This window comes from Megalopta genalis, chromosome 12, assembly GCF_051020955.1.
Source record: "Megalopta genalis isolate 19385.01 chromosome 12, iyMegGena1_principal, whole genome shotgun sequence".
Classification (NCBI taxonomy): domain Eukaryota; kingdom Metazoa; phylum Arthropoda; class Insecta; order Hymenoptera; family Halictidae; genus Megalopta; species Megalopta genalis.
In genome coordinates this window covers 7,121,815-7,145,111 of record NC_135024.1, presented here as the reverse complement: position 1 = coordinate 7,145,111, position 23,297 = coordinate 7,121,815, and the positions used below count along the sequence as shown (strand labels likewise).

The 23,297-nt window shown below is 46.9% G+C and overlaps 1 protein-coding gene across 3 annotated transcripts; it reads left to right on the top strand.

Annotated features, from left to right (window-relative positions):
• Positions 1-3,962: 3,962 nt before the first annotated feature.
• Positions 3,963-20,316, top strand: LOC117217478 (uncharacterized). Of its 3 annotated transcripts, XM_033465109.2 has the most exons (5): positions 3,964-4,993; positions 6,341-6,498; positions 9,976-10,344; positions 15,225-15,302; positions 15,942-20,316. In XM_033465109.2, the coding sequence occupies exons 3-5, from the start codon at positions 10,186-10,188 to the stop codon at positions 17,142-17,144; spliced, it is 1,440 nt and encodes a 479-aa protein (XP_033321000.1). In that variant the 5' UTR covers positions 3,964-4,993; positions 6,341-6,498; positions 9,976-10,185; the 3' UTR covers positions 17,145-20,316. The 3 variants fall into 3 exon arrangements, with proteins under 3 accessions (XP_076381586.1, XP_033321000.1, XP_033320999.1); XM_033465108.2 differs by lacking the exon at positions 6,341-6,498; XM_076525471.1 differs by lacking the exons at positions 6,341-6,498; positions 9,976-10,344 and having other exon boundaries at positions 3,963-4,993.
• The last annotated feature ends 2,981 nt before the right edge of the window (positions 20,317-23,297 follow it).

Here is a 23,297-nt window from a genome sequence, read left to right as displayed (position 1 = left end):
ACTTGTGGTGACCATCTGTGGGTCATAATTCAATAAAATGTTAAGGTTTAAGAAATCGAATACTCGCGGAAAAGTGAACATCGGCGCCATCTATGCACACAACCGTAAACATCGCCTCATCCGCGGTCGAGTCTACTCCTATACCTCGTCCGCGGTCCTTGGATTACACCCAGCAATATCGATAACTGGTATTATAGCTGATGTTACATCAGTGCATTAATTGTGATAAAAATGAAAATGAAAAACTGTTGCTTCAAAGGTAATTTTATAGTGCGAATTAAGATGCACTCAGCCACTTACAACAACGTCTCAAACTCTCGTTAATTAACATTGCATGCATTCGCTACCTTACCAATGTCGAACGGTTTGCTGAACGTAGTTCTGAAATTCTTCGTTCTGAATTGCAGGGAGCGCGATGAAATGCTCCATTTCTAGTAAAATCGGTATTTCAGATTGCGTACCACGAAACCCCATATGGCTGCGAAACGAACTTTGTCAAAATTTCCGATATCCTAATAATCAATTATTCTTACGAAAACTCTACAAGGTATACGAAACCCTTTTCGTCAAGTATATTTAGAGAAGAGGAGGGCAAGTTGATGCAAGAGGGTAAAGTTGAAGATTTGGGAAAGATCTGCGATAGAGGAAAGGATGCGAAGAAACTAAAGAAAAAAAGGAAAGACAATGGTGGGATTCTTTGAACAATAATATATATATTATACTTTAATAAATCAAACATATTTTTTTATTTAGCTTTCATACAAAGATAAATCATTATATCAAATATTTACAAATCGATATTCGATTTTCTGCTTTTCATTGACATATTCGATACCAATTCGATTTAGACGACTGTTATTTTCTTATTTTAATCTTCTTATTTCTGTATTTTGTTACAAGGTCTAAATAAAGCTAAACTCGGAAAATGATCAGTATTAATTTAACAAAATAATATAACAATTAATAGTATAATATAAAATAATATAATATAATAATTAAAATAACAGACTAAACAATATCTGGTAATTGTTCGAGTTGTGTTACAGTGATCGTAAGAATTCTAGAACAGAGAGAAAATTCTGTCTTGTTCTACGGTTATATTTCTAAAATAAAAGATAATCGGATATGCGAGCGACCGCGACCAAAGAAGACCCGACAGATTACGCTATCTGGCGGGATGCTGTGCAAGCACGGGTTTGCGAACGGAGCAATGGCGTAGGCGGCGATCCATGTGATAAATTAATTTTTATAGCTTCGTGGGTGGCGGCTCTTTCTATTGGTCGCTGATCGGGCGCCTCCCACTTCGAACGATGTAACCTTCTCCTGGTTTATTCCACTCAGCTGTGATACCACGATATATACCATTTGTCTCGTTTTCAATGAGCTGGCAAGGGAACGGCGGATGGGTGTAATTGAAATACATTCGCGGATCTCCGATGCTCAACAAAGGCGCAGCCAGCACGATGCGATTTTTAATAATGCATCGCCGTAACGTCGCCTGCGTTTTACAACGCTACTCTGCTCGATGAACACTCCAACATAATTACATAAGGCTCGAAGCAACACGGATCTCGGGATAGCTTTCGTCTTTTTACAGTAAAACAGTTATTGCGTCGCTCGGAAATTTCGTATTGGGCATTCGCAATCTTATCTAAATACGACTGCACTTTTAATGTTGATCAATTGTCTGCAAAGAACATTTTAGTATTCTTACAGATCGCATGTAAAAACATATTTCTGTAACAGCGAGAAATAGATGTCGCTTGACCGAGCGTTCAATTCACCGACGACATCTCCCGTGCAGGCGTTGATGTCTCCGCGGAAACACAGCGATATCGAACATTTGCAACGATCGTTCACGAAATATATGACACGGTATAATAAGGATCGTCTTACGGAAGATTCGATCGGGCTAAACATTTAGCAAAATTATATTTTAATCGTCGCGTACGATACGATCTTTCATTCGACGTTTCTTCCACCGATTCGAGAAAAATGCGATAGAATCGATCGAATTATTAAAAAAAGCTTTTACGTTCGATTACACCGTTCGAACCGTTAATCGCCGATTCCCAGTAACTCAAAGTTACAAACACCCTTTTCCAGATAATTCCGTTGCACGTTCATTATTTGCAATTTTATCGCCGCGGAAATTCGCGTAAAAGTGCGAAAGGCTAGGAACGAGGCAGTAAACGAGGTTTTGCCCGATCACAATCGCGTCCGCGGCGAGACGTCGCGCGGTCCGCCGCGGCGGTTTCTGCTGCGGGCTCGTGCTCGGCGAGCGGCGACGCAAGAAAAAGGCCTTGGCCAATAAAATATCGTGATAAACGACACGGCAGCGCTTTCCACGATTACGTTTACGAGTCGGAGGGCTGCTATACTTACGCGAATCACCGGCGTGGAAGCGTGTCCGTCGCCGCGGCGAGTTTTATAGTGGGCCGCTTTTCCGCACGTGCTTCGGCATCGACGCTAGGGAAATCGGCGGCGTCGCTCGAAACGGCTCATTAAATATAGATGGCTATCCGGATACTTACGCCGGCACACACCGACCCCGGGAAAATGTACTTCGGCAGAGTTTTATGAACCGTCGACTAGTTACAAAGGTTACGAAATGTTTTGCGTCTCGTGGAAAGTTTATAATTTTCATCGCCGGCCGTGTTTCGCGCGGCCCCGCGAGGGTTCGACCCGCCGGTGGCCGGATCCCGCAATCAATACGGTACAAACGACGTATACGCGTGTCAACCGTTTTTATTGGGGAAATTTGTCACTGTACCGCGCTTCGCGGATTATTCGAACCGCGAAAAAGTCGCCGCGCGGAATAAACTACCGTGGGCTGGCTGCCGCACGAAAGAAAACTCGCGGATTATCGTGTAACGACGATCTTGTACTTATGTATCAGATAACGAAAACATTAATACCGAATCGAGGATGAAGCTAGCGTTGACAAAAAGCAGTCGGAGAACATGCGTCGGGACTTAAGTTCCAGTCGCATTTGTCGCCGGAGATCCTCCGCCGATTTGTGGTTTTAAGAGAAAGTCGAAAGAAGGAAGTTACGTGCAGGGAATATTAATATAGGCGAATATTTGAGGATATATCTGCTTCTGCTATCACATCCCCGATCCGATATTTCAATGATAATACGGCACAGTTGAAGAACCTACGTTGGCCTCTGCTGCTCGCACGTTTCCCACCAAAATTGAACATTACAATTTTTTCTATTCATTTGTCCCACGATACTGATTGGCCACCAACGTGCGCGTATTAACCGTGAATTAAAATAACAGCTACTTTTCGCCAATTAATGCACCGAGTTTGGTTTCGGTTCCTAAGAACAGCCACAGAAAATTTAGGCCTCGCCCAAAGATGCCGATGAGACACCCGGGGTGCTCGAGTTCATCGCGTGTCGATGTTGAGATTGTCGGTACCAATATCGACGAACCAGTCATCTCGGCGTGCCGATCGTCAGGATGGAGGCGCGTTCTCGCTCGAGCAGGTTGCGGGTACCAAGCGAAACGGAGAGCGTATCCTGGGATCGCTCGCGCGACCACGCACACTGTGCACACGAAAAGGGAGACGAAGACGCGCTTACGCCAGAGATGAATGCTGCTTGCGGGGAGAGATCGACAAGCTCGAGCGAAGGCCAGGGGAGGTAGGCGAAGAAGAAGTTGCGGAGGAGGAAGAGGACCGCGACGACGAAGACGAAGACGAAGACGACGACGACGACGACGAAGAAGAAGAAGAAGAAGAAGAGGAGGAGGAGGAGGAGGAGGAGGAGGAGGAGGATGAAGCCGAGAAGAAGAAAGGAGGCTGGGAGAAGCCGAGGAAGAGGAAGAAGAGGATCCTCGGAGCGAGAAGGAGAGGGATCGAGGTGGGGGCAGGAGAGAGAGATCGAGAGAAGGTCGCGGTAGTCTTTCTCGGTCGACTAGGTAAGATAAGGACAAGGCGGACAAACGGACTGACGAAGGTGGCCGAGGTAGGGGATACTCAGTCTCGCGGCCACGTGCTACACGAGCGCACGCCCCGAGCCGGCCGGTGGTCCAGCCACGTCTCCGTCCTCTTCTTCTTCGTCCCGTTTTGTCCCACGCTTCCCGGTTCCTCCTTCTCCCTTCCATTCTTCTTTTATACACCGACCCGTGTTCCTCTCTCCGCTTCCTTTTTTTTCGCTCTCTCTTCCTCTCCTCTTCTTTTCGTATCCGCGCTTCCGACCGTCCGATTCCCACCCGGCCGTGTTCTTCGCGCGATTCCGCCGCGCGCCGCGCCGCACCGAGCGGATTCCGTGGACGCCGCTCGAGCGCGTCTCGCGGCCCGGGAAATCGCGGGTACGCGGCGCTCCGCTCGAAACGACCGGCTCGCCGAACAACAGTTTTCAAAGGCCAAACGACACACACGAGCGCTCGCATGCTGCCCGGAGGAGCGGAGGCGAATCTCGCGAATCTGCTGCCGTCGTCGTCATTCCCTCCGGATCTGACGCGCGATCGTTCGAACCACGATGTTTACCGTCGTCGAGGATCACGCGTGAACGACTGGTTCCTGTGTCCCGAAGCGCAAAGTGTCCTGGCTCGACCACGAAGACGGCGGTCGACGTAGGGAACCCATCGGCAGATCCTTGTTTCTAGATGACGATGACACGCACGAAGTGGACCAGTTCGGTACAGCTGAAAGAAACTGGACTCTGTACGATTAATAACGGCACGCCTGTTCCACGCAGATGATTAAATACTAAAGTTGATCCAGAGTGTTGCACGTATCCAGTGATCGAAACGCATTGTGCGCCGATTGGTGTCTGTTCTTGAAGGAGTTTCCGGTCACCGTGAGCAGACTCGACGCAGTGATCTTCGGAAGCATTTAGGGCTTTCATGGATAATTCGAGTTCGTTTCGGAGTGTGAGGGAGTGTTGTACAGTGTGAATTCGATAGGAATGATCGATGCGCTGAATTTATTCGAGGAAGATGTCAGCGGCCGGGGGACTTCGATTATCGTCTAATCATAAAAGGTAAATAGAGTTTGTTGCTCGGCGAAGCGCGACAGCTTCGCGCATGAACGTTCAACGAACGAAATGGTTGCTTTTACGAATTCGATTCAGAGGCTGGGGAAAACTTGAAAACCGCGTTTCCCGGTCCCCATTTTCCATCGTTTACCATTGGTACGCACGTCTCGGAGTCCAGAATCTGTAACTGTGTCAGCCACTCGATGTCTAATCCAAAGGACAAGTAGAGTTCGCGCGACGCCGATGAGGATTCTCGCGGATCGTCGAACAACGTGATTCGGAACAACGTGGCTTCATTGCGTGTTTAACGAGGCTACTATAGCCGCTGGCTACGCAGTCGCACAAAAAACCAATTCGAATTTCTCTCTCTCTCTCTCTCTCTGTGTGTGTGTGTCTCCCTCTCTCTCTCTCGCTCTCTCTCTCTCTCTCTCTCTCTCTCTCTCTCTGACCGTCTCTCTTTCGCACCGATTCGTGGCGCCGACGATTAATTTGTCACGACGTCCGGGCACAACAATTTCAACTGTCTGCAGTCGGTGCCATGATATCCGTGTGACGTGCCGCTCACAACCGGTTCATTAATGCTGCAGCCGCTCGTCACTCATTGGCTGCCACGGGTTGCCAGCGATCGTGATGTTTGCGATAGAAAAAAAAAGGAGGAGAGACGATCGAAAAAGGGTGGGAGAAAAAGAAGGGAAGAACACCGATACAAGCCGCGGCCGCGGCGATACTTTTGACGCGAGTGTTTCACCTTTCAATCATTATTATTGCGAACGCGCCGATCGCCCGGGAGGACGGCCAGGCACCGGCCGAACGAGTTGACGGACAATTAGGATATTAATGATGCGTGACGGCCTAGGAAAGTCGAAAAAAAAGGCGCAGAATGCTCGCGACTCGGCAGCATGCGCGTACACGCGATTCCTTCGCCAGGCCGGTGCTTGGCATTGTGTCCCGGCGCACAATTGGCCGGATATTTTTCGAGTGAAATCGTGAACGGCGTCGGGAACAGTAGGATGATTGCCTCGAGTATTTGCTTCAAATATTTGCTCGGCCATTAGTCCGGCTACGGAGAAACCTAATTTACTACGGAAGCGAGAGCCCGTTTATTAGATTCCTCGCCGGTCGCGCGTTTCGATTTGGCGTGTAACTCGCGTTTCAACAGTCGTAACATGCTCCGAAACGTAACAGCTGATTTTTAAATACGCGTGCCATTTGCGCGATCGATTCCGAATTTGTACGCTTCTTTTCGCTCGCCGGAGCTAATTCTACGAACGTGCGAAAGCCGAGCGTGTGCCTCAGAATTCTCGTCCTCGTCTTTTCTTTTTCTTTTTCCTTTTTCTTTTTCGTGTATCATAGTTCGCCATTGTCGTCGCGAGAAGAGCCTGTTCCATGAGAGAATCCCTCTCGAACCTGAAGTTTCAATTCCACGGTGGTGTTCGGGCTGGCGGCGTGCGGGCGGAATAACTCGCTGTCGACAGGGCTCCGTCGTCTTCAGTTTCTATGTAGGATACAAGGTGCGTGCCGCTAATCCAGTCTTCTGAAGAGTGACGCGATGTATTACGTTTGCATACACGCGGTATAACGCGCGCGCTGGTAAAAGAGCGATTATTTCAAGGACTGCAAACTTGTTGCGGCCGCGCATCGTTGCCGTACCGGGCGCCTTCTCTCCGTTTTCTCGGCGGTTTCGCGGCCGGTCGTCTTGAAAATATCAACGAGGGAATAATCGTGTCCGTAGTAAGCGCGTTCATTCGTCTTCCCTCCGTTTCTTTTTTACGCCCCTCCCACCGGCGCCGCTTGTTCTCGAATGCCGCGACAGCTTCCGACGACAATCGATTCTCGCGTCCTCGGGGCCGTCGGGAATATTAATTGCAGAATTTCGAGAATGACGGAAGAATCCTGTCCGCGTTTGATTTCCCCGAGAGGCGTGTCAGCCGATCCAGCCAATTAGCCGTTTACGACTCAATCGCGGCCCCGTCTAATGGAACTTATCGGTTCGAAAGCTAGTTTTCGGCGCGAAAACTCTCTAGCCGTTCACGGCGCGTTGCGTAAGCCGCCCGTAATAGCGATTCGATAATGAATATTAATACCGTAATTGCGGCGAAATTTTTCGGCGAACCGGTACCGTCTGGCGGCCGGGCGGTTTCTTCATCCGCAGGTCCCTCGCCGGACTCCGGGAGCCTTTCTTGCGGGATTTTTAGAGTGTGTCGAACTGTTCGCTACGGTAATAGATAGCCGTGAGTTTATCTGAGCAGTTTAATACCGAAATTAATTCCCAACGGGACCCACAGTCGACCATTATCGAGTCAACCGCCTTTTAAGAGTCTCTTAAGAGTCTCTCGTTTCACTGTTACCGAGTTAAGATAGCGCGCAGGATCTTTTCTTCTTTTTTCCTCGCGGTCCTGTCGGAGAGCGATCTTGTTCTCTTGACGTTCGCGGTCCTGGAAGCTTCGACGTTCGACTTCGTCTTACGTTTCCCACACGGATGAGACGCGTTAGCCTGCAGGAACGGCGATTTATAGGATCCGCGGCGAGCGAACGATACATTCAGCTCCGAACCGGTCTTCCGCGGTACACGGGTCTTAATTAATTTGTCATTATTTAAGGAAGATATCCCGCGATAAAATTTACCGTCGTCACGGCGACGCGAGGCTCCTCGTATTTCTCGCTTGTCGGTCATCCTTCAAACGGATCGATACCCACCGGACGAGCGAACAAGTGGAACCTGCCGAAGACAGAAAAAAAGGAGAACGCTCTCCGTCCCGGGTCATTCGTCATTTGACGTTTCCTCGGACTCCGTCGTGGATATCGCGATCGGTTCAAATAAACGAGCACCAGTTTCCTTATGTTCCGCATACAATTATTCGCGATATCTTGCGGTAGGAGACATTGATTTATCAGTGATCGAAGGAACTCGTTTCAAAATATATTGGGCTGTCTGATAGGTTCGTTACGTTTTCAGAAAACAGCGCGGCCGAATAACGTTTCCGGAAACATCGAGCACGCGCAACGTCGACGGTATTTCTTGGCCTACATTTAATTAACGAGTAAAGAGTCTTCGAAAAGTCTTGTACACGTATTTGAAAGAAACACATCGATACGCAATCTTGCAGAATTCTGGAAATGGACGAACTTTTAATTTCGATTTTCTCGTCGGGCGCAGTAATTACTCCCTAATTCGCGCTCAGATTGCGCACAAAAGTGGACAATTTGGGAGGAGGAGATTACGATTATTCGAGCCTCGCGTCTCGTTTTCGTAGTCACCGATTGTCAACAACTACACCGCGAATTAGGCAGAAATTACTGTAATTTATTTTCCGTTCAGATTTCTGGGAAATTTTCGCTAGCGAGCAGTGCTCGGCGATAACTCTCCAGGGCCGTAATTCGTTCGTGTGAAACAATTTCGCGTGGCGGACAGTTTCGAACAAAATGGTGGCGTGCGAGGGCGGCGCTTGTTGTTTTTAACCCGTCAAAAACGGAACCTCGTTAATCGGAAGCGGACACGTTTACACGCGTCGTGGTTCACCAGGCGTACACGGGTTCGGTTCCCGCGCGCGGATGAAATTAATACGTGGTCGGCGCCGTAATTAGCGCTCGTATTTATGCGCCTCTTGCGAGGCGGGCTCCGTTAACATGGTAATGGCGTTACACCGCTGTAAACACGACATGTTATCTCGACTGATCCCAGCGAGATTCGCGCAAGAAATGGCGGATCCGAACGCTTCGGTTTTTCGGCCGGTGGGGGAGGGGGTAGCGGGGACGTGTCTTCGTTCGGCGCAAAAACAACTGAAATTCTTGCGCCGGCTAATTAATTTCCGCAGAAGTCCTTTGGAAGCATGTGATTAGAGGTTAATTTGGAACGGGAACTTCGTCTTTGCTTTCTAGAAAAACGAACGGAATTTTCTTGATAGAATTCGTTGGAAATTGACATGTGTTTTCGCGATTTTAGTAGTGGGAACGCTTCGGCGAATGTCGAATAGAATATTCACTTTGAATTTCGACGATATTCTCTGTTTAGTCTTCCTCTTCGAGAGGTTTATTTTATTTCATTTATTGTTAGAAAACTGCGGGCAAAAATGAGTAGATGAATCACAAAGATAATAAATTTTAGTTTACCTCCTGGTTATTAGAAATTGGTTAAGAAATTTTCATTTTGCATAAAAGTCTAATTAGTCCTCAGTGTAACTACCGTGTGCTGCTTTATAACGACGACGACTTTATTCGACTTTCCGACATTTTTATCATTATTTATTATTATTTTTATTATTTATTGATTTATTTATTATTATAATGCATGCTTCAATCATTCCCTATGAAAGATTCTTTTATAATTTTATAATTATAGAGGGTTTTTTGTAGAGTTTTTTACTTTAGAGTTTAATTATAGAGTTTTTTTACTTTAGAGTTTAATTACAGAGTTTTTTACTTTAGAATTTCTATAATTTTAAACGAAAACGGTGAAACAGGTCAGTTTGACCAGCAGATACAGTGCCAACAATGTAGTTTTACCTTACGCTGTAGCATAATCGATTCCAGTATCGATAGATTGATATTCAGTGCAACGAATTATATGACAATTAAACTATATACCTGCTCCGCAAAAAGTGGACCAGATGGTAGCCAGCGCAGCCTTGTTTTCCACAATGACGTATTCAAATTTTATCTGATTCTCCACCGTAAAATGAGAGCTCCTAAGCAATTACAGTAAATTCTCTTCAATTGTCCCACAGATTACAAACACAAATTAAATTTGGGAAAAGGAGATAGTTTTTAGATAGTTTTTAAATAATTTGTATAGTCGCCGATTGTCAACAACTATAAAGACGAGCCGCAAGGCTCGAATAACCGTATCACCTCCCAAATGATCAATTTTTCTTTACAAGCTGAAGGACAATTGGAGAGAATTGAAACCTGTTATGGACCATAACGCGATCATAACGAAACGACGAAACGAATGATTTCCAAAGTATTCGAGCCCCTGTTCGTGCTTCCAGTTCACACGGGATCCGGTAAGGAGCGAGGAGGAGGCCGGTGGTCCCGGTTTCACCGTGATCCAGTGAATCCGTGGCAGCCGACGAAATTTGGCAACGGTTCCGGAGGTTGTTGGACACGCGCGAAAATGTCGGCCCGCGGCATCGGACACGGAACAGACGGCCCGAAGGCCCGGCGCGAACCGTTTACTCCGAGAGATTAAAGAACATCGAATGGACGTGGGCGATTTGTCGAGCTCGGCAGGATTGGCTGGGAGCGGATCCATCCCTGGTGCAACGGGTGTTGGTATCATTACAAGTACGACATCCGCCACCGCAGGGTGGTGGACGCCTACGTCGACGATCGCCTCGGCAGCGGCCAACACCGACGTGGTGAGTTCCTCTTCTTGGTCTTTTTACTATCGACACGATGCTTCAGCCTTCTCGCCGAATTTCACCGGGACCCGCGAACAACTTCATCGATTATTTTATCGAATTCTTTTTACCGCGAGGTTGACGCAGGAACCTGGATCAAGTAGTACAGGCTAGAGAAGTTGAGGGATTTTTGAGATTTCTCGATTCGTAAGCTAGGAAATGATTCTCTTGTTGGGATACAGTAATGTCTCTCTAATTGACGCTCGGATTGTCCACAAAAATGGACAATTTAGGGAGAGGAGATACGATTATTCGATTCTCGCGGTTCATATTTATAGATACGAATTGTCAACAACTATAAAAACGCGTTGCAAGGCTCGAATAATCGTATCTCCTCTTCCAAAATTGTCCATTTTCGTGCACAATCTGAGCGTCAGTTAGGGAGACATTACTGTAATTTGTCCAGTGTTCGAGGTATAGGAATATTTTCGTCGGAATAAATGCAGCTGGAATGGAGGCATGGAAACATTTTTGTTGAATCGAGCCGTTGTAATCGTGTAAGTCGATGTAAGCCGAGGAAAAAGTTCATTTGTGGATAACGAAGGATGAATTAAAGATTCTGTAAAATGCAATAACATACAAAATTGTTACAGCTCTTCGTGTGAGCCACTTTCAAACTTTAACTTAAAATAATAAGAAGTCAAATAAAATATGGAATTAAATATGATCTAATAATATTAAATCGGCCTAGCCAAAAATTGATTTTTATGCCAATTTTACTTTAAACGGTTCAATTGTTGCAGGAGCAAAATAGTGGGCGCTCTGTACTCTACACTCTTCGCAATTCGCGAAAACAGATCGAACGAGCGGTATTCTCAATTGTTATAACTTCATTGTGTTCCAGTCAAACTGGAAAACCGCTGATTTACAGATTGTTGGACACCGCGTTCCGCAATGTTTGCCGAAGTGAGAAAATGTCAGTATCGGATGATTTATTTCCTTAAGCCGAGTTGTCGTACCGCACGTTGGAAATTAGACAATAGAACACATTCGAGGAAAGATATTTTTTTTATAAGTTTACACACGAAAGTCTATTTTTAGGACCCGCCTTATCGGTCTTGACAAAAGGGTATTATTCAAAGTGTACGTGCTAAATGTCACCAACGCGTCGAGCGGCCGAAGATTATTCTTGCCTCGGTTACGGCACAGAATATCTATGTTTATGCAAGACGTAATATTATTTCGCGTGGACCGTTAAAACTCCCGCGGCTAGTTCGAACGAATTGGACGAGTTATTTTTGCTCGATCGGAGTGCTTCGATCCTCGAGTGTTATGGTAGGTTGAGAATCATCGGGTGAACGGGGCGCTCGTTCGCTCTCGAAAACGGTAAAAAGGTCCTTTTCTTGCCTTCTCCCGGCCAGGCAAGAACCGTCGGTGATTCGGTTGCGAGACCGTGTTCCTATTAAAACCTAGTTAGCTAGTCATTACCGGCGAACCAGGCTGCGGCCTCCGCGGATCGCGACGATCAAATGAGAAAGGATGACCGAACGGGAAAGGTAAATCGTGGACGAGAGAGCGTGCGGATTCACCGGAGATGTTATTCGATTCCCCGGCGCAAGAAGGGTGTATCGATTCTAGTTTGCGATTTCGTAACGAAAGTAATCGTCGATGTAAGGGGCGTTCGCCGGCCGACGGAATCATGTTACGTCAGAACGCGAACCTTTCGCATTATATATCGCGTATTATCCAAATAATGCGCGATCGGATCGGAACAGTCTTCGCCGCACCCTTTGGGCACTGGCTTCTTCGAAGTTGGTTCAAACGATTCCGGCATTATCGAGAATTCGTTAGAAGAACTAGAATAACAGCCGATGCGTAGAAATGGTTTCGAGAATATCGTTCTTCTTTCTAAAAGCAAACGTTGATTCTCAGCTTTCGATTGTCTTTTCGAAGATTGCTTTCGTCGATTACGCTCACCATCGCCTAAACATAATTAGAAATAAGATTGCTCGATTTCAACGTTGAACGAGACGCTTTAAAGGGTTCGACGAGGACGCGGACTCCAGAAAAATTATAGCCTCAAGGGTTGAAGACCACAACGTCGTCGCGCGGGCGATTGGGTTCTGGATTGCCGCGGAACGTTGCTGCTCGGTTTTAATTGTTCGCAGAAAAATCGTCGGGTCAACGGGTTAAATCGTCGCTTCGCCGCCGGGCCTGTTTAAAAAAAAAAATTGACAGACAGTGGTAAAACCGGGCTGCGGCGTTTGTAAAGGCGAATCATCGGCCGTGTAACGCGAGGAAAAAGATGCCCGGTTGGCACGGTACTTTCATTTCTTCGTCGAGCGCCATTCGTCATCGGCATTACCTTCGCGCGTTACTTAATGAGACGCGTCTCCGCGGTTGCGGGCGTGCGACCCAAGAAGGGTCGAATCGCGGCTGCTGAACGCAACGGAACGCGATAGGTTGCCCGGTGTCGATGGGAGAAAGAAAACGGCGACGGGAGAACGAGAGAGAGAGAGAGAGAGAGAGAGAGAGAGAGAGAGAGAGAGAGAGAGAGAGTAAGTAAGAGAGAGAGAGAGAAAGTAAGAGAGAGAGAGAGTCAGTAAGAGAGAGAGAGAGAGAGAGAGAGAGAGAGAGAGTAAGTAAGAGAGAGAGAGAGAGAGTAAGTAAGAGAGAGAGAGAGAGAGAGAGAGTAAGTAAGAGAGAGAGAGAGAGAGAGAGTAAGTAAGAGAGAGAGAGAGAGAGAGAGAGTAAGTAAGAGAGAGAGAGAGAGAGAGTAAGTAAGAGAGAGAGAGAGAGTAAGTAAGAGAGAGAGAGAGAGAGAGAGTAAGTAAGAGAGAGAGAGAGAGAGAGAGTAAGTAAGAGAGAGAGAGAGAGAGAGAGAGAGAGAGAGAGTAAGTAAGAGAGAGAGAGAGAGAGAGAGAGAGAGAGAGAGAGAGAGAGTAAGTAAGAGAGAGAGAGAGAGAGATCCATCGGGACACCGGGGACCATTATTTAGTTCCGTTCGAGTGCAGAGGATTAGAACCGAGGTGACACGGCCGCGTCATCTGTTGGACGTTTAACCTTTTTTACCTTCCACCGGCCTAAGCTTTTGCCGGCGTTCCTAAGCAAGAAGCCATTGCCCGTCTCACCCAGATACACTGGGACTGCGCGAACGGAGAATCGTTCTTTGTTCGCTTCGTTTTGCATTTTCCTGACCCGCGTCAGTCGCTTGCGTCGATTTCACACGTTGTTGCATGCGCGTACGGGTCGCACCAAAATAATTTCTCCAATCTGAAATAATTTTTAATTCTCATTTTTACGACTGCATCGGTCTCTTGAAGTTCGATTGATATGGTCAAAAATCAATTCAGCGGATAGGTGATTTGCAAATGGCAAAACATGTGTCGAATTGGTAGGTCGCAGCTAGAGTTGTGCTAATTTGATTACATTGCATTTTAATTGCACAGTGATTCAACTACTACGTTGTAAATCGATAACATAATTCAAATCTTTCAGTCATTTCAATTGCTAATTACTGCAAATAACGAGTGTAATTCGAATACAATGTAATTGAAATACAGTTCTTCAAATCACGATTTATTTCTGTTAAAACATTATGAATTTATAAATAATAGTATTCTTCTGTTTGAAATCTTTACATGGATTCTCCAATCTCTTATTATCTATTCATTTATTATTTTTTCATCGTGATTAATGTAATTCATTTACTTGGTATTTTGTGATTGTACTTCAATTGCAATTACTTATCACATTGTAATTTAATTGAACGGTGAATTACAGTATGATTGGATTATAATGTGATCGAATTACTTTCTAATTATAATACGTTGATCGATTCAATTGTAAATCGATTTACAAAACTGTGGTCGTAGCTCCCGCATCGTCGTTTTGCACCATTTTCGGAGCAACAATTGCCTTGGTCACTCTAAACTCTAGCGAAACGCGCGCGCATCAAGAGCCCTCGTACATTAATTCGTTGTTTTCAAACGCCTGTCAACTATGAAACGCTTGTTCAACATTCTGTAAATCAACGCGTGATTCTTTCTTTTTTTCAGGAAAGCGCTAAAATGTAATGTTAAGTCCATTACTTAGCGCCCACTGGTTAGAAAAATAAATAATCTTGCGCCTGGGAGCGGAGAAGTTTCATTCGTCTCTTTGAAATCGAAAAGTTTGCTTTACCTACTTCTGGTCCCCACAACTTCTGTTTCATCATTGTGAGAATTAAGTAGGGCGAACGGGGAGCGGACGAAGCGTCCAGCAAATGGTAATGGAATATAAACATCGGTCCGCTGACAAATTGCGGGCTACATCGAAGATCCTTCTTCCACGGCTGGAATTCGAACGTTGAGACGATATTACGTCTTAAACAAACATACAATCAAATACTCATGTTAATGACTGTCGATCGACTCGCGGCCGTATTGCGCTCGATCCGTGCCATGGTATCCGCCACGTTGCGCGATATCGACGGGACTTCCCATCATTCACGGGATCCATTCGGCCGATCGCCTATAAATCATGCAAAATCATCGATATTTGTTTTCGGTTTCCACGGCACGGTATAAAGTCCGGCGGCGTTTTAATCGTTTCGGTGTTGCGAGACGCGAGAGAATCCGCTTGGCATATGCGACGTTACGAGGAGCTTATTAAGTGCTCAATGATTAATCCGACGTTACTAAACGCCTCCCGCGATCGTCGCTGAAATAAATAGCGTTTGCGGCGGGAACACAGTTGCCGCGGTCGGGTGGGGATATTTTTGTTGTCGGTGCGATCGGATAAGAAACCGTCTTCCGTGATTGGCACGTATTTGAGAACGATCCCCGACACTGCAGCATTCTGAGCGCTTTCGGTTTCTTAGCTGAAGCGTAACCACACGTCGCGTCTTTTTGTTGCAGATGAATCAGCTGTGCAGGGTCTGCGGGGAGCCGGCCGCGGGTTTTCACTTCGGAGCCTTCACGTGCGAAGGTTGCAAGGTCAGTAGCCATCGAGCACGTTGCTTGCTTCCTTTCGCCACGCTTGCGACAAAAACTGATTAATTTAATAATCGTTTACTTGCTCCGTCTGCTCGATGACTGGCTAGCTAAATGCTAGAGATTCGGTAGCCGAGCAACGATCCGATTCATCTTCAGCGTTGCGCGCAAGGAAGAGTCGTGCAGCGCGGGGTCACTGCGAGTTCGGTTCTTTGCGAACGGCGTTACTCATCGATTCATGGTCATTTTACGCGTTAAGCGAAACAAACATCGAAACAATCGAAACAGTCCGTCGACATTGTCCATCGACGTTCGCGCGATCGACGGCAGAAACGGCAATTCATTTCGGCCAGCACAGCACGACTCTGCCCTAAGCGTAACATTTAGGAGAACGAGTGTATTATCGCATGCTCGTGGACTGCGGATGCTCGTGGGCTGCAAGATAAAAAAATCGTTCGCATCGATTCTTTCCAGTTCCCTTAACTGTTTGAAGTCGCAGCTACCAATTGCCGCCGCGGCAAATTGCCTAGAATCCGCAGTCTACTTGCGCAAATCTAATCAATCGGTAACCAGCTTAAACTCCGGCGGATCGATGATCCCGTGACCCCGGCGAATCACACCCGCCTGTTTTCTGCCCCGCAGTCGTTCTTCGGCCGCACCTACAACAATCCCAGCAGCATCAACGAATGCAAGAACAACGGTGTGTGCGTGATCAATAAGAAGAACCGCACCGCGTGCAAGGCGTGCCGGCTGCATAAGTGCCTGAATGTGGGCATGTCGAAGTCGGGCTCCCGGTACGGTCGTCGCTCGAACTGGTTCAAGATCCATTGCCTGCTCCAGGAGCAGTCGCACCAGGCGCAGGCGCGCCTGATCAAGGATCCGAAGTCCATCTACGAGAAGGCGTTCGGCTCGCTGGACGTGGCGAACAATAACAATAACAATAACGAGAACGCGGGCACGACCAGCTCGACGAACGTAGTCGGCATGGTTACCACGACGACCACCACAGCGAACAGTTACCATCACCTTCATCATCAACAGGATAGGTTTCCGAAGCGGGACGAGTCGGTGCTCAGGCTGCAGGAGCTCCCTACGCAATTAAGAGCGCCGGACATACCGACGAGGCCCGGCCAGGACCCGCTGCTGAGGCCGGTGGACCTGGTGCGGGCACCCCACGAGTTGCTCAGGCCGGAGGTGTCCAGGTTCCCCATATGGCGGGGGCCGCCGTTCTTCCATCCGGCCCTGACGCACATGCAGCTACTGAGCGGACCGTTCTTCCCGTTCCAGCAGCGATTCATTGTCCCTTACGTGAACCAGGTCGGCGCGTCCCAGATGGTCACGAGTCTGAGCAGTTCCTCGAGCGACAGCGTCAGTCCTCGGTCGACGCCGTCCCCGAAGAAGGACGAGGAGAACAGAAGCGGCCGGGACGAGTGCAAGGATGACGAGGGCTGCCAGAGGAGCCAGATGGAGGTCGCGTACGACAAGACCCTGGCGTTCCTGCGGTCGCTGGGCCCGGAGCAGGACGAGCCCATCGACCTGAGCACGAAGGGCGACCCCGCGAAGAAGGAGGGGGTCGACGCGGCCAGCTCGGAGGAGGAGAGGTCGATGGACAGCGAGGACAACGAGCTCCTCCAGGACACGGGGCCGCCGCTCGATCTCACCAGGAAGCAGGATTGTGCAAAACCGTCCGAGTCTCGGGAACCCGAAGTTCGGGACGGGTCGGATAGAGTCGGGCGGGATCGGGCGGGATCCCGATACTCTCTTTATATCGAGGTGCCGAAACGTTCGAGATCCCGAGAATGGACTCGGGACTTGGGACACGGCGCGTATGAGCGGACAATGTAATTTCGGGTTGCGTCGGCGAACATCGGGTACCACCGGGCATCATAGGGTACTATCGGGTACCGTCGGGCACCATCCGGTACCATCGGGCATCGTCGGGCATCGTCGGGCACCGTCGGTTCGGGAGCCCGATAAAGGAATACGTATTGAAAATTGAAACTATACTTCGCGTACCTTTTAGTCCTTCGTGTAAAGTTATTGTAGTTAAAATAAAACGGCAGAAATGACTAAAAATAAAAACGTACCATTGGTGCTTTATATCCTATATTGAAGCCAATTGCATTCCCTTCATTCTATAATGATCGTTTGAAAATAAAGATCCGCAGGTCTCTCAATTGTTATTAAACGTTCAGTTTCCCTTGTCGTTCTCAACGTTTGTTCGAAGAACATTATTATACTTGATTTATTTGCACGTAACGAATAAGAAATGATCAGGGACTTTTAATAACACACGACCCGATATGTCTATCTATAAACACCATTTTTAAACTACTGTTTCTTCTTCTTTTTCTTCTTCTTCTTTTCTCTTCAATATAGATTTTGTAATAGAACACCAACAACAATAGTACTTTTAAATAACGATATCTATCATTTTGGTTTTGTAAACTTATATTTACAATATATTTCTTATTTTATCATTATCCATGCATTGTTGTATATTTCATGCCGAGACTACATATTGCAATAAATTATAGTTATCCATGTGAAGTACGCGACACTAAAGCAACGATGTATAAAAGATACACAAAGCATTCGACTTCGTAATTTTCGAACTCTCGTGTACTTTCCGTTTTCTCGGGTGAACAATGCGACGCTGACACTGTGCGAGCTTTGTCTTTCGTCGCTGACGCGGCCCCAAAAAGTAAGAGCGAAGGAGAACCTCTTGAAGACGTCACGACAATTTTAATAAAATCTTTTGCTACGTTTTCTACGTTTTCCATATGTCGTTGATAAGAGCGTATTTTTCATTTACATCCCTCTTACGTCAAGCTTACATAAGGGCAAAGTATGCGAACTATTCCACGTTAACAATTTCAAATATTATCGAAGACATGTCGTAACAACGTTCCGTTCTCTTTTTGTCTATTCAATATGTAGTCGACAACTGGATCCCGAACCGATCGCGTGCGACGCTTGTGGATCGTGGAGCGTTTATTCGAAGCCACTCGGGCCGCTTGCCAATTCCATATTCGGGGCCCGAGACCCACGGGAATCTCTCGAGATCTCGAACAGCGAAACGTATCGGGATCCCGCCCGATCCCGCCCGAATTTCTTCGACCCGTTCCGATCCCCGTAGCATCGGGTACCCGCCGCACGCCTGCCAAGAAGACATGACCCCGGTGCCACGACGGTACTCGATAGGAACGGGACTTGCTAGTGGCTCGTCCGGGATCGTCGTCGAGACGTCGCCGGTCTACGCACAGAGAGCCACATTGTTGGCCTTCCGCGAAGACTGGGAGATGAGTTACGACTGAAGTGACCGGGGGGGAATAGATTGCGCGAAGAAGCTGTTCTCGCGAAAGGAAAACATTTCCAGTCGCGGCCGAGGAGACAGAAGGCGACGAGGAAGCAGGGGATAATTTGGCGGCGAGCAAGAAACCTGAAGGATTCTTCAGAGGAGTGCAGGATTTTTAGTTCAATGGGAAAGTGATGCGGCAGGAAGTGGACGTCGCGAATGACTCTACGATCAGCGAACGGATCGACGCTTAAAATTGCTCAAGTCCTCGGCATCGGTCGGCCAGGTGCTCGTCGAAGTGGTCGAACGCCGGCTCCGGTACATCCTTCTCCAGGCCTGATGTACGACGGACGATTGTGCCTTGACACACCGGTGCCTTTGAGCTCTCCCAGCCGGGTAGAGTGTGCCAGTAAAAACCACGTGATAGTTTAACGTTTAAATGATAAACCGCGCTCGCACGGGCACGCGCGCGTGTGTAACACTTTTGTATGCGTAGATTAAATAAAATATACACGCTTGTGCGCGCACGCGTGTGCTAGCGCGTCCGAGGATCCGCGATCGACCGGGACGACCGGAAGTCTCCCGGCGCTCGGTAATGGCCAGTGTTTCGTAGATCCTTTCGCATCTTATTTATATCGAGCCGTCTAATTTAACGAGAGCGAGGGGCACACTCGCGATCGGTGATACCGTTGCGGGCGCGCGCTAGATACCGATCTTGCCGGCGCGATACGCGATCGGGGAAGGGAGGTAGGGAGAGAAGCGTCTTCTTTTTGTTTCCTCTCGAAAATCGTAATACGGGACGCGAGCGTACGGTTTCTACAAATATTTTCTTACGCGGCCGAGAGACCGGTAGAAAACGATCGAAGAGGGGAAAAAGGAAGGAGAACCGGGAGAGGAGGCGGAGAGAGGCGGCGATCGCGATCGGCCGATACGCGCGCGAGCCCGCCGAGCGTTCGGCGAAGATACGAAGTAAAATAAAGAATATTGTATAGCCAATATGTGGCGCCTTGATCGTCGTTCATTAAATCTCTCCTCGATCATCGTTTCCCTTACGCGAGCGTCCGTAATCACGTACCTCGAACTCGAGATGGTATTCGATTACTTTCGTCTCGCGCGTCTTTCGCATTCCAAGCCGTCGGCGCGAGCGCGCCGCGGTACCCGAGCTAACGCACACGCGAGAGAGAGAAAGAGAGAGCCTCACCCTGTCTATCGGATTATTTATTCGATAATAAATTTGTCCGTATGATGCACTGCGCGAAAACGCGGCGTTTCCACGACGAATTCCGTCGTGACGTCCGGAGAAACCGCGCGCCGATAGCCGCGCTTGAACGGCCGCTAATAAGCCGACCTTAGGTTACCGCGGAACCGTTTCGTCGAAACTGGTCGAGCCGTTTCCACACGCAGAAGGGACAAGGCAATTTGAAGGAACACCTTGGACGTGTGTGTGTGTGTGTGCTTGTTCCATGGAGGATCGAGCGATAGGGAATACGAACGAGGACGTCCTTGGGATGAAGCTTTTACTGCTAATTGCGCTGGTCTCCTATCGGCAGAATTTCTCGGTACTCGGTCAACGGACTAAACCCTGGCAGGAAGTATCCGATCGGTGCTGTAAATGTGGTTGCTCAAAAAAATTATTCGAGTCATTACTGGAAAACCAAGAACAGTATTGTACGCAATATATCATGTAATAACTTCTATAAACAAATTTAAATAGCTTGACGATGTATATAACACTTTTTCACCCAGCAACGTTTCTTACAGCTCGAGGATAATTTAACCCTTTCTTAAATCACCGCGTGCTCGAGAATTCGGTGTTCCACGAGAGAACAACACGTTCGTTTTCATAGTAACGCTTTACAGCAGGCGTCGACGACGCTTCTTGGCTGCGAGTTAAAATCAACCAAAATGTGACTATTAAGACGACTATTAGGAATTAATTTTATTGAAAAAATAATTACAAAACGCTTTTAAACTTTAAACATAAAGATTCAAAATTTTAATTCCATTTGTTATGAGAACAAATGCAATTGATAAATTGCCAAATGGGTCACTTTACGACCCGCGGGTCATAGGTTGTCGACGCCACCGTTTTATCATTGCATTTACCTAAATCGATGATGAGAATAATAATAATCGACGTTAAAAAGATGAACATTCGTAACGATAGGCGGTTGATCTCTACGATCGTTTACTTTTTGTCAGCGGAAACTTTCGTTTCGCAGAAAGATCCGTCGACTAATGATATTATATCTCTAATATGTCTTCATCACTTTTTTTTCCCCCGGGAGGTTTATGGACGATTCGTCACAAGAACCTCCCGTTAGAAAAAGAACAGGAAGAAACGGAGAAAGAAACCGTTCCCTGGAGGCGCTACAGCTGACAAGAGGGACGTTCTTGCTTCGATTTATTATCATTTCTCTTCTGTCGATCTATAAATGCCGTGTGTAAATCTTGACCTGTCTTTGCAGCCGCGTTACGCCGGTGATTTACGCATCGAGGGGACAAAAATCGTAAAGTCATAATGATCTTCTTCGACGGGCTTTCATTGCGAGCTCCTCGGTGTACAGTTTGCCGGAGACTTCGATGACCGCGTAGGCGCGATAACGCGGCTCGAAAACAGTGTTCAGGGTGAACCACTTTTCATTTATTTCAAACGGCTTCTGGACAATTAGGGTCGATACACATCTACGTGCTAGGCACGGGTCGTGCTGGCAGCGTGCTCGATTGAGAGTGTTCACATTAGATGTGCGAGCATGGTGGACTATGTCCACCATATCTCTGTCCTTTCGATGGTGTCTGACGAGCAAATTTCCTTCACGTAAGAAAAAAGAAACGGACTATGTCAGGGTTATGCCAAAGTTATGCCAAGGTTATACCAAAGTTATGCCAAAGTTATGCGAAAATTATGCCAAAGTGTCAGGGTTATGCCAAAGTTATGCGAAAATTATGCCAAAGTTATGTCAGGGTTATGCCAAAGTTACGCCAAAATTATGTCAGGGTTATGGCAAAGTTATATGTTTCTACGTTCATTTGAAAGCTTAAAAAAAATTTATGTATTTATGGTTTTATTTGTTTGTAGTTGAAAGCTTAAAGAAAAATATTTATGTTTACGTGTGTCTACATTTACTGGAATGCTTAAAGAAGAAAGTGTATGTTTATTGCGTGTCTACATTTAATTGAATGCTTAAATATTGTGTTATGCCAAAGTTATGCCAAAGTTATGTCAGGGTTATGTCACAGTTATGCCAAAGTTATGTCAAGGTTAAGTCTGATTTAGAAATTTGCAACATTTGTTGTCCACAGATGGTCACGAGAAGTCGAGCCACTATCTAGCCTTCATAGATTCGTTCTTTTTGCATGCTTTGTCAAGTCGAAATGTTTTCTCGATGTTATTGCCTGCTGTTTACATCCCTCTGTTTACATCGTACTAGTTCCGTAGTTCCGTCTCGCTTTGTTTTGATTACGGGCGATGCAAGCCTAGTCCGGGCCTGCCTGCAAGTTTGGTGCCGGGTGGCCTGGCACGCTGCGAGCACGGCTCGCGTAGTCATTAACACGTTCCGTGCCGAGCTTTTTTTACTCGAATCTTCACACTTCGATATTTTACTAAAACTTGATGTATTACGTGCAATTATTAATTCTCGTACACATAACAACGTAACAAAAACTTATCAACGCCCATTCTTGCGGTGGAAATTGATTCTTCGGTTCTAAATTTCTTGTAAACAATTTGTTCAGTTCACTAAGTAAACATGCAAGCGTGTACCACCGATGGTACACGTGGCACGGAACGTGTTAAACACACACCAATGTAAGTCAAATGTAAGAATAATTCGGCCTTGCTCGGCCTTGGAGCACGGCCCGAGCCTGGCACGTAGATGTGAATCGACCCTTACTTTTTAAGAAAAATCTTTTGTTGCAGGTTCGGTTGTACCGAAATAGGACTTCTCGAATGCTTAAACGAACTTCTTTCATACTTTTCAGCAATTCCAAGCAATGCCGATAGAAGAAACATATTCGCATATGATTACGTTAATTTTTAATTCCTGGACAGATTTACTTTGCGATTTGTTCAATTTTAAATGGCTTCGGTATCGAGAAAGAAAGGTTAGTTCGCGAATAGGGAAAAGGTGTTTGCTCGTTAATCTTCTCTTTCTTGTTAATTCAATGTATAATTCTTTTACTTTACTGTGTCACTGTTTCCATAGTATCTGTTGTAGATTTCAAACCGGACACAATTATAACCAAATATGCAGTGCTCTATTTTCTTCAACGAACTGTTAACACGCTCGGCATAAATAACGGATGTGTGATCGTAACCTGAAGCGCTGACTCAGAATTTTTATTTTGCTAAATTAGCCGAAACACACTACGTCATTTATTGGCGTCACCGTAACCCACTTCCGAATAGAAAATTAACGATTGTATTTACGATCGTTCATGAAAACGTTCGTTCCCGGAACGACTTTTCCTGTTATCGCGTGGCATCTCGACGTAACGAGAACAAATCGTGAACCTGCTCTCGAAAGTATCCACGGGTTCCGCAACAGGACACAGGATTCACGAGAAGTGACACAATCGGCCGCGTTCACCTGCGTGCACCTGCGTGTATTCACGGCACACTCCCGGTGCCCGTAACCCCGGACGTTAAAACGTCTGGGCCCACTGTTATGTTGACTTAGGTGGGACGAGGAAGGGAGGAC